The 12243-nt window shown below is 37.5% G+C and overlaps 1 protein-coding gene across 1 annotated transcript in view; it reads right to left on the reverse strand.

Annotated features, from left to right (window-relative positions):
* LOC150092873 (KRAB domain-containing protein 2-like) overlaps positions 1-12243 on the reverse strand; it is a 105004-nt gene that overhangs the window by 12464 nt on the left and 80297 nt on the right. Inside the window, exon 3 of the mRNA XM_090414611.1 lies at positions 5533-5629. Coding sequence (XP_090270737.1) covers positions 5533-5629 — 97 coding nt within the window. The remainder of the gene's footprint in view (positions 1-5532; positions 5630-12243) is intronic.

The raw sequence follows: 12243 nt of genomic DNA on the forward strand, positions 1-12243 counted from the left end.
GTTGATATGAAACTAATAATAATGCAAATTTAATCATGTAGTACCATCATTCTATCTTTTATATCCCTTGATGGTAAGTATCTGGATTTGATGATAATTATATTGCATTAAATATATTAGAAAAGGTATGAATTCAATCAGTAACTATATCACTATCAACATATGCAACTCAGTAGTGAGCGTATGGCAAAAATAGAAATGACACATACGAAATTTCCTTTTAGTTATACTAACTACACAATTCAAATTTTAATGAATCACTTCTCTCATTTTATCCATATCTGGAATTTATCTATGGTGGCACAGAATTAATAGAGCAAATGTCATATTACTTCTAAAATAATTAAATTGCAATTGTCAGCCTGGTTGGCCGAGTGATTAGTGTATCTGCTCTCCAGCCAAAAGGCTGCAGGTTTGAATCCCGCCATGGGCATAGATGTTTGTGATTATCTGTGAAAAATACTAGTAGTCGTGGTGGGAAGTAGATGGCGTTGGTGGAGATAGAGAGCTGTAGTGTCGGTGCCCTCACTTGATGAGTCTTTGGACTCCCTGGAGGTGTCAGTAATAATGAGACAAGTAGTGTGATAGGTGAGAATGACAAGCGAAATATGAATGAACAAATAAGAGTGGAGAGTATGGAAGATTTGAGTGATTGTGAAGTTTTCAGAGATGGTCTTGATTGGGAGGATGAATAGTGAGTAACTTGCAGAGAGAGAGAGAGAGAGACAGATGAGTTGAAAGAGGAGGTGGAATGTCTCAGGAATGAGACGAGAGTAGGCGAATGGAAGAGATGAAAGCAAGGCGAATCACAGGAGGAGTGAGAAAGAGTTATGGGAATGATAGAAGAGAAAATAGAAACAGTAGAAGAGAGGGAATGAGGGAGAGGTATGGGAAGGATAGAAGAGGAGAGAATAGAAACATTAGAAGAGAGGGAATGAGAGAGAGAGAGATGGGAAAGATAGAATGGAAGCAGTCAGAGAGAGGAAGTGAGAAGAATGCGAGGGAGTGCTGGAACCAGGGATAGAGTGATGCCAGGACAGCAGGTAAGTAGGGGAACACTGAGAGAAAGGGTTAGAGGAGAGAGAGTGAGGGATGCAGGTGAACAATCAAGGAACAGAGTGGTAAGAGGTGTGATGTATGGAGACTCATGATCCGTGGTGTGCAAGATAGGATGCCAAAGGAGTGTTTACCTGGAGGAACGACAGAAAGTGTGGATATGGCAATTAAGCGGGGTGAAAGGGTGGATGAGATGATTGTGATGGTGGGCATGAATAACTTGAGAGGCAGTGCAAAAAGAATGGCAAGAGATCTGAGATTCATGCTTGAGGTTGTACAAAAGAAAATGCAGAGAGGAAAGATAGTGTGTTACCAGTTATGATAATGAGGAGCTTAGCAGAAGAGCAGTAATAATTAATAGCATAATAGTCAGAATGTGTCAGAAGAGAAGAGTGGAATATATGGATGCTTAAAGGGTATTTAGGACAGAAAGAAACTGTATGTGAGAGACTGCTTGCAGAGAGAGAGAGATGAGTTGAAAGAGGGGGGGGGGGTGGAATGTCTCGGGAATGAGATGAGAGTAAGCAAATGGAAGAGATGAATGCAAGACATATGAATGAGGAAGAACGTAAACATCTGGAGAGATTGCTGTTTTCTGAACGAGTCGGTGTGTCACAGGGAAACTAGAGTTCCCAGGGTGGATGGTAGCAGGGGTGGCCTCTTGTGGGAATGGGTGCTTGGGGGAAGGGGGACGACATCAGGTAACACTGAGTACAGTGGGGTCTGGAGGGGATAATGATAAGTATAGAAGCAGTGACATTTTTATGCTTTATACTAATTCCAGGAGTATCTGGAATAAAGGAGATGAATTGGTGGGGGCTGATAGCATCAGCCTGGCCAAAGATTATCGGGATCACTGAGATGTGGATGAATGAAGATGATATAATAACAGGAATAGAAGTAGCAGGGTTTGAATAAACTAGACAAATGGGCAAATGAATCGGGGGTGTCAGTGTAATGCAGCAAAGTCTTGAAGTCTGGGATGCATCGATGGGAGGCTGCATACTCGATTGGAGGAGCTATACTGGAGGAAGTAGGGGAGACAAGAGATCTGGGGTTGATGATTGATAGAAAACTAAAATTCAGGGGTCATATTGCAAAGGTGGTGAAAGTAGCCCAGAGGATTGCTCCAATACTGAGAAGGACACTGACCTGCAGAGATAGAAGAGTTATCATTCCGTTGTATAAGACCCTGATCAGACCACACTTAGACTACTGTTCTCAAATTTGGTCCCCAGGATTTGAAGTGGATAAATTAACTGTGGAAAGGGAGCAGAAGCAGATAACAAAGATGGTTTCAGGAGAGTGTACAATGTTAATTATGAGGATTGGCTGAGGGAATGTGGAATGCAGAGTTTGGTGGATAGGAGAAGGAGAGGTGATATGATCGAGACTTTTAAACTGTTGAAACTCTTCAGGCAGTTACAGGTTGGACACTGAGGAGTTCTTTCACTTGGTGGAGCAGTGGGAAGGAGCAATGACAAGGGGCCATTCCTGGAAAGTATGAAAAGAAGCTGTGAGCAAGAGGGTGAGGGGTGGTTTCTTTGCGTGGAGAGTGGTGGAACCATGGAATACACTGCCTGATAGAGTGGTGAGAGTAAGAACAGTAAATGAGTTCTATGATAGACTTTGTGTTTCCTAGGAAGGACCTCCCACGATGAGTCTCTTGACTCAATAGGCCTGAATAATAATAATAATAATAATAATAATATTTCCCAAGTCTATGTCAAAGCAGTTATACAGTTATACACTAACAGTGCTGTTGTGTCAATAATTACATATCATTTTAAGTGAGATCTGAAATATATTTGAAACAGAGTAATTTTTTTCCTTTTTACCACTAAACTGAGCAGTTATTTAGAGTAAATATTTATCTATTTTTGAATATCATACATATATTTTTTTCCTTATATAATATACAATTCTTCATGAATGATTAATGAGAAGTGAAAGCAGAGTGTGAAACGGACATCAAAGGTAGGCGAGTAGAAATAGCGCAACCATGAAGATATGCATATGATTGGTACAGTACAGCAATCCCTCGATTAGTGTACCTAATGCGTTCTTTAAAACAGGTGCATTAATCAAGAACGCACTAATCGAATATAATAACTTATGGGAAAATGGATAATTCGTTCCTCAAATTTCTTTTTTGAACCTCATCATCATCATCAAATTCCTGCCATGTACCCTCAAGGGGTGTACAGGATATGATAGTACTACATGAAAAAAAATTACATCATTATTAATTTCCTATCTACAATTTTCCTCCAAATCAGTCTGTTACTTGTCAAGACTCCAACATTATCAGATCTTATATTTTTATCGTCTAAGGCACTTTGTACTGTATCAATCCACCTATATCTTGGTCTTCCTCTGGGTCGTTTTGCTGCCAACCTGGCAGAGAACACTTGTTTTGCTAATCATTCCTCGCCCATTCTGTTTAAGTGACCAAAACACCCGAGATTAGCTCTGCTAACACATTCCTGGATGCTGACAGTGTCAAGTTCTTTCATAATATCCTCGTTTTTAATATGATATTGCCATTGATGCCATCTGTTCATGCCTATAATCTTTCTCAGGACTCTCATATCTGTGGTCTCTAGTCTTTGATCAAGTGTTTTACTTCTGACCCAGCTCTCAGATCCATAAGTTAAAACTGGTTTGAACACTGTCTTGTATACAGTTAATTTAGTGTTCCGAGTAATTTCTCTCTTATTCCATATGAATTTATTCAGTTGACTTCCCACCATACCAGCTTTGCTGATTCTGTTGTCTATTTCTATATTTAATTTACCATCTTCAGTAAAAAGCGTGCCTAAATAGCCGAAATGTTTTACTTGTTCCACAGGTTCTCCATTCACAACACAGTTGACATTTTCAATGATTCTGCCTATTTTCATTGTCTTTGTCTTTTTATTGCTGACCTTCATACCATATCTATTACAACAGCTATTCAATTTAGTCAGAGAATCTTGCAGACTTGTAGCGGATTTATTTAGACGTATATCATCATCTGCATAAAGCATAGAGCTTACATTAACATCTCCAATTTTGATATCATGTTTAATACCATTTTCCTTCATGATGTGATCCATATAGATAATGAATAACATAGGGGATAATGTACATCCTTGTCTCTTAATTTTTTAATACAATAATTAATAAAAGATATGTCTCAGGGCCTAGTAAAGGAAAACCATGAAGTTGAAAGACAATGAAACATATTCAGAATATAAATTTTATTATTCTACTTCTTAACTAAGAATTGAGCTAACGTAGTTTGGCGGGTATTTTGTTTCTTTTTTTTCATACAACCGACGGTATGGCCCTATTGCCTCTTCTACTCTTCTTCAAATTTTACTGCTTCTCTCTCTCTTCATCAGGGTCAGCCTCTAAGCATTGCTGCTTAAAAACTTCGATTGTACGAAAAATATTTTCAAATTGTTTCTGTGAAATCTCTTTTGGTTGACTATCATTGGTTAAATTTTCTTCATATTCTTCAGGATCTTCCCACTGTGCATCTAAATTTAGCAGGTCAGAATCACTCAGTTCTTCAGAATGAGATTTAATTAACTCTTGGACATTATCATTGAAGGGGAGAAAGAAATGAAGGAAGTACGAATTGATCGCCAACACGCAAAATCACGTGCTTTATAGATAAAATTTTCCAACTGTTATACAAGCAAAACAGTTACCACTTTAAAAACTACAATGATCATAAAAGAGAAGTTAATTTTCCGACGTGTAATAATAAACAACTCATCCCAGAAGACAGATTGATTACCGTATTATTGGAATGGATTCTCCTCTTTGTAACATGTGCAGAAGTGTCGAAGGGTCTCGAATCTGTGAGCGTACCAAGCAGATGACATAAATTTTGGTGGTAAAAATTTGGAACATAGTGTACATGGAAGTAGTATAGTATGCCATTAAAAATAACTTTGTAAAATGTTTTAAATTGGTAACTAAATTATTTCATTCTGGTGAGTGATTTTTTAAAATAGTTAGCCATAAAAATGTATAGATAGAAAATTTTTTAAATCTGTAACATTTATTTTTAAGATGTATATAGGCACACTAATCAAATCTGGGTATCGAAAAAAAATTATGCACTGATCAAAAATGCACTAATTTTAATTCTCTTTAACTGAATTCCAAAATATCTGAAACTGCCATAACAACATTCACTATCTGTTTCTTAAAGTTTAAACTTTTTTTTGTGTGTGAGGTATATGCAAAACTTTTTAATTTCTTTTTTCGCAAAGTAAAATTATTGGTGCAAGATATACAAGATATACGTGATGGAGAGTTATATTTGAGTAAATAAGGTATAAATAAACATATTGATCCAAACAGATTGAAGATTTTATTTTGAAGATGAATTTTGAATTATTTTAGAATGCTAAATATTTATGCATCACTTATATTGTATCAAAGCTAGAGACTAAAGAAGATGGATGATGAAAAACTTACTGTATTCTTGTTTAATTTCTGATTCTTGTAGGAATGGTTTTATATCATTATGAAATTCAGGACTAACTTGCACTTCTGTATAATTCTGTTCACCATTCTGAAAGAATCATTTAAAAAAAAAGATTTATTAAGATGAAGATATATAGAAAAATTCCTTCAATTTTGCATTCTTCAATAACTGATTTTTCTAGATGTATGTATACCTATAATATTAATAAAATGTTTCATTAATAAATCGGTATATTAGTGGTTGGCCTATCAACATTTAAATAGAATGCATAGGGTAAAACAGAGCTTCACTATTCATTACAAAAAGAAGCCTTCGCATGGTTTATACAATAAAGATTTTTTTTTTTTTTAAAAAAAATTATCCTTTTAGAAAAATAATTCAATATTCATTCAAAATGAAATTTGTTTTACAAATTATTTTATACAGTACTAGATAGAAACACTTTCCAACAATATCAGACTAATATGAAGTGTGGCAATTAAACAAAAAGACTACTACTGGGAAGCTACTATTAATAGAAACCCTATCCGTAAGTGGAATGAATGCTAATTATTCTTAAACTCTTTAAAAGTGATACCAAAAATTGCTTCATTAAATTTTCTTAGTTGAGTTATATGGCACTTTATAGAAAAGAATATGCACCACGATCATGGCAAAAGCTATATTATGCAACATGTAAATACAATTTCAACAAAATTGACAAAGAAATGTAGTAATTGTAATGGCATATGGGGGTGCCACCCTATCAAGAGAGCACAAGAGTTTAAATATTCTTGAATATTTAAACATTATACAAATGATTTTCTCAAAAAAGAAGAAAAAAGACCAACCTAGTATCTATCTGGTAACAATAAAAACTGAGAAAAATGTGAAAATGGTAGAGATCTTAGGCAAAACAATCATGATTTAGCACCAGACCAACAGTAGGAGTTAAGTAAATATTCATTTTAAAATTGTCCATTTTTTTAAATTAAAATTTACACATAAGAAAACAGTATGGAAGAATTTGAATAGGGAAGGTAAACTCACAAAGAAAAATGTATATACTAACATTTGAAAAAAACTGCAGAAGATGCAAACTTTTTGAGTAATTCGGTCATTAGTCATGAAATGTCTTTTAAGTATGATGTGCAAAACACAAAGTTAAATGATGTAATGGAAATCACTTTACTCTCCAAGACCAAAGAAAGCACAAATGTTAAAGATTATGACAATGCTTTTCCTTTCCCTCCACGTGAAGGGATTAAATCATGGTTAGTATATCAACTTACCTGGTGCAAACATTTATTTTTGAAGACTTACATTATACTTTTGATCAAGCTGTGGAAAAAAAAAAAATTGAAAAGTGATTGTGGAAGGGAGGTGATTTTGGAAGGCAATGTGTATGCATGCAACATACTATGGATTTCAGTTTCTTACCCAAAAGTTTTTTTTCTTCTTCTTTTATCATGTACCTTACTTACTAGCTCATGTTCTATGCTACATTCACTTTTCAAAGTTAAAAAGTTCACTGAAAGCTTTGAAGACAGAAAAGAGCAACATATTTTTTCAATGCTTCAAGAAATAAATTACAGGCACTGATATTTCAAATCATGACATGAACACATGAAATATACTTGTTTACTTGAAAGAGAAATTACCTAACTTGGTTTCTTTGAAATCTATTGTCTCATAAATGGTCTCATTCTATACTTGACCTTGAAAAATAAAAATTTGTCTTATACTTCCTGTTTATGTATTGGTAGGCAAGTCAAATTTATGTCATGCTTCATTTGAAGCTTGAACTGTATAGAGGAGGTAAAATGAACGTGTTTGTTTCGGGATATATTAGAAACCAATAACTGAGAGATATTATATATTCTGGTGGTATATTTAAATTACTAGAATGTGTAAATAAGTGAAATGAGCCCTCATGGGCTCACTTTAGTGAGTACGGGCATGGCAAACCCGAGGTACCTGATGCTGGACCATGCCTTACTTCATGTAATATACATCTGTTATATTATCTGTAGGCTGGTTCTCTCTCCTTCTTGCTCCTTACCCCCAATGCTACTGGAGTATTTGAGGGCTGGGGTGATTCTTTCCTATCTTGCTATGTCATTTTGCCTATTGCACCCACCAAATGGGGCATGCTAGCTCCAATAGGTGCCGGTCCCAAGCCCGGATAAATGGTGAGGGTTGACGCCAGGAAGGACATCCGGCTGTAAAACTCACTGTCAGCTCTAGCTATGATCAGATGAGTCTAAAAGAAAGTGATATAAGGGCTAGGGCATGCCCGTTAAGCGATGCACAGCCATATCGCCCTACAGCTGCGAGAAGTGGACGAGGGCTACCGCATCAAGGGCAGGTGCAGTTAAAGAAGCGAGCCCAGCAAGTGGAGAGAAAGTTGCGAGTGGGAACGTTGAATGTTGGAAGCATGACTGGAAGGGGAAGAGAGGTGGCAGACATGATGAGGAAGTTGGACATTTTATGTGTGCAGGAGACAAGGTGGAAGGGGGGAAAAGGCGAAGGAACTAGGAGACGGGTATAAATTGTTCTACTCTGGAGCGAATAAAGAGGGAAGAAATGGTGTCGGAATTGTGGTGTGTGGCGGAATGAAAGATGATGTACTGGAAGTGGGTAGAAGGAACGACAGGATCATGCGAATGAAACTGGGTCTTGGAGAAGAACAACTGATAGTCTTATGTGTATATGCCCCACAAGTTGGCTGTACAGCAGAAGAGAAAGATGAATTCTGGAATGTGCTAGATGAAGAAACGAGGGAACTGGAAGAAAACGAGATGGTGATTGTCAGAGGAGACTTGAACGGACATATAGGGAGACAGAATACGGACTGTGAAAGGGTGTATGGTGGCCATGGAGTGGAAATGATGAACCAGGAAGGAGAGAGAGGATTTTTGACTTTGCAGTAGCGTTTGATCTGGCAATTGTGAACTCCTTTTTCTGTAAGAGGGAAGAGCATTTGATAACATTCAGAAGTGGCAACAATAGTTCACAGATTGACTACATTTTGACTAGTAAAAAACATCTTAAGGCAGTAACAAATTGCAAGGTAATCCCAACAGATCAGGCGGCACAGCAACACCGGCTGCTGTGCGCACACTTTAAAATAAAGTCAAAGATAAGAACCTTTGGAAGCCATGGGAGGAAGAAAATTAAGTGGTTTTGCTTAAAAGATGAGGGTGTGAGGAATCGTTTTAGGGAGAAGGTATTAGAGAGGATTTCGGATGGACTAGAAAGTGTACAAGACTGGTGGAGACATAATTCAAATGTAATTCTAAACTGTGCAATTGAGGTGCTTGGTGAAACATCCGGAAAGATTAGATGGTGGAATGATAATGTACAAGATGCAGTGATGGCTAAGAGGAAGGCAAAGCAGAAGTGGGACAAGTCCAGAGTGGTAGAGGACAGAGAGGAACACAGAGAGAAAAAGCGAGAAGCCAAAAGAGTTGTTGCACAGGCGAAGGCCATGGCATATCAAGACCTTTATGATCAATTAGGAACAAAGAAAGGACAGAGAAAGCTTTATCGATTGGCAAAATGTAGAAATAAGGCATCAAAGGACATCGTACATGTGAGGCAGATAAGACTCTGGAGGAAGGGTATTAAGGAGGGACGTGGATATAAGAAACAGATGGAGAATATACTTTGCAGGGGTTTCTGAATGAAGAAAATGCAAGGACTCACAGAGAAGATGGGAAGCCTAATGAGGAGATGGTGCAGAACATTAGTAGAGTGGAAGCGAAGGAAGCCATAAAGAGGATGAAGAATGGAAAATCGGTAGGCCCTGACAGGATCCCAGTGGAGGCATGGAAGGCACTAGGGGAAGTGGGAACTGACCTGCTGTGGGACCTGTTGATAAAAGTTTGTCAACAGGAAAATATACCTGAGGAATGGAGGGAAAGTACTCTTATCCCCCCATCTACAAGAGTAAAGGAGATGCCCAAGACTGTAAAAATTACAGAGGAATAAAGTTGATGTCCCACACAATGAAGATCCTAGAGAGGGTTCTTGATGGAAGACTGAGGAAGGAGGTGGAGATTGCAAAGGAGCAATTTGGCTTCGTGCCTGGTCGATCAATGACAGATGCTATTGTTGGATTACAACAGATGATGGAAATGTTTCGAGAGAAGCAACGGGAGCAACACCTGGTTTTTATTGATCTGGAGAAACCGTATGATAGAGTGCCAAGGCAAGAAGTCTGGAGGTGTTTGAGGGAGAAGAAGGTACCGGAGAAATATGTCAGGTTGGTGCAGGAGATGCACAGAAATGTGAAGACAAGAGTTCGAACCTGCCTGGGAGAGACAAAGTTTTCCAGTGACAGCTGGCTTGCATCAAGGGTCATTAAGTACATTCCTGTTTAATATTGTGATGGAGGTGGTGATGGAGGAGATGAGAGAAGACACGCCTTGGACTATGTTATATGCAGATGACATCGTGCTGTGTGCAGAATCAAGAGAAGTGCCAGCTAAACTGGAAAGTTGGAGGAAAGTACTGGAAGAGAGAGGTATGGGACTGAGCAGAAGTAAGACAGAGTATATGTGTTGCAATGTGGATGGCAACCAGGAGACAGATCTAGAGCTGGAAGGAGATGTCATCAGGAAGGTCAGTGACTTTAGATACTTAGGTTCAACAATGAAAGAGGATGGTGAGGCTGAGAAGGAAGTGGGACGCAGGATGGAAGAACTGGGGAGAGATGGCTGGAGTGCTATGCGATAAGAGGATGCTGATCAATCTAAAAGGCAAAATCTACAGGACAGTAGTGAGGCCAGCTATGACATATGCTATGGATACTGTGGCCCTGAGGAAAAATAACATCAGCAGGATGGAGGTAGTGGAGATGAGAATGCTTAGGTGGATGTGTGGTGTGACCAGAAAGGATCGTCTGAGAAATGACTATGTAAGGGGAACGGTGAAAGTTACGAACTTAGGAGCAAAGATACAGGAGGTGAGATTGAGATGGTTTGGTCATGTGATGAGGAGGGAGGAAGAGTATGTGGGAAGAAAGGTCATGCAGATGGATGTGCAGGGGAGTAGGAAACGCAGACGGCCAAAGAAGAGATGGAGGGAGATGGTGGAGGAGGACTTCAGGATGAAGAACTTGGATGTGGCTACAGTCCAAGACAGGAGGTTGTGGAGGAGACTCACCACAAACAGCGATCCTACTTAAGTGGGAAAAGCTGCAGAAGAAGAAGAAGATTGGCACACATAAGGGAGGTGGAAAAATAGGTGTGGATAGAAATACTTTGATTAGAGGAACTTTTCATTTTTTTAAAATGAATTACTAATAATTAATTTACAGTTGATTATGTGTGTGTGTGTCCAATAAGTTGCTGTGGGGCAGAATGAATTACATCATCTTATAATCTCTAGACATGCATGTTCATAGTTATGATGGGAATAATTAAAAAAAAAAATCACGAGAAGAGGAAAAGAGATTTGTTTCAAATATATAAGTGATTAATAAAAAACAGAAGAAGAAGACGACTAATGATGCTTGATGATATATAATGGGAACAGGAAGATATCAGGAAATGAAGGCGGAAGCAAGAGACAGAAGAAATTGGAGGAAGACAATCTGCTGAGTTATACCATTGGACCTGTCAAGAGACAGAACACTAATGATGATGATGAATAAAAAACAGCTTTTGTATACATTGGTGGTTTAGTAAATGACTTTAGAGAGCAGCATGTCCATCCAACTAATAATTTTGACCAAGTGATTCATCAAGCCTCTATTTTATTTCTTTCTACTGAGATCCTTTTTTACCATGCAACAATTGCACACACATTGGATATATTCTTTCACCTATTTTTAGTTTTCATCAATAGAGGGAAGCTGTGATTACCTGCAGTTTTGCGTACAATCTCTACTTCATGTAAGTGTTTAATGTTCCAAATTGAGATACCTTCTAAATACTTAACTGTTTTTGATAGACATTGATGTTATTTTTATTATTGGAGGCACAGTTGAACTGATGAATTATTCATGTAGTTCATAATGTATTTCAATGGCAGGCTCTTGATTCTTTTTATTTTTTACATACATACATATATTTTTATATTCTTATATTTTAAATCTTTTAGACTGCACCCATATAATGGCAGCAGAATCTGATTGTGATGAAAAATACATACTGGGAATGAAGTTAGGCGACTCATATACGGTCGGCTGGCTTTTAAATATGTTCAATGATATAAAGAGGGCTCATTTTGGACTGAAATTTATTGTGCTTTGCAAAACAGAAAGTGGTTCTATTTATGATTTTCTTTTGTATACCAGAAAAGGAACAGTATACAATAAAAAGTATGATAATTTACCAGTTAGCACTAAAAGTGTTCTTCACATGATGGATCATTTTTTTGGATAAAGGTTACTACTACGTCACAGTGGATAATTGGCATATCTCACAAGATCCTGCAGGATTACTTGTGAAACAGAAGACAGATATTTTGGTATAGTGAATCATAACAGAAAGGGTCTCCCAGAGGAAATCAGAAAAGATAAGTTGAAAAAGGGCAACGTATTAAATATTGTAATGTTAAAAATGCTTCAATAAAAATATTTCTCAATTTTATCAAGATTTTCTGGAATTTTTTTTTTTTTCCCCTCAGAGAAATCCGCATGAGTGAACATCAAAAGGACATACAAAAAAAAAGAAGAAAAAAAGAGAGAAAATAAGTCTGGCTTGGCATTTCAC

Source organism: Typopeltis vanoorti, chromosome 25, assembly GCF_054136105.1.
Source record: "Typopeltis vanoorti isolate ZY-2024b chromosome 25, IOZ_Tvanoo_1.0, whole genome shotgun sequence".
NCBI classification, from domain to species: domain Eukaryota; kingdom Metazoa; phylum Arthropoda; class Arachnida; order Uropygi; family Thelyphonidae; genus Typopeltis; species Typopeltis vanoorti.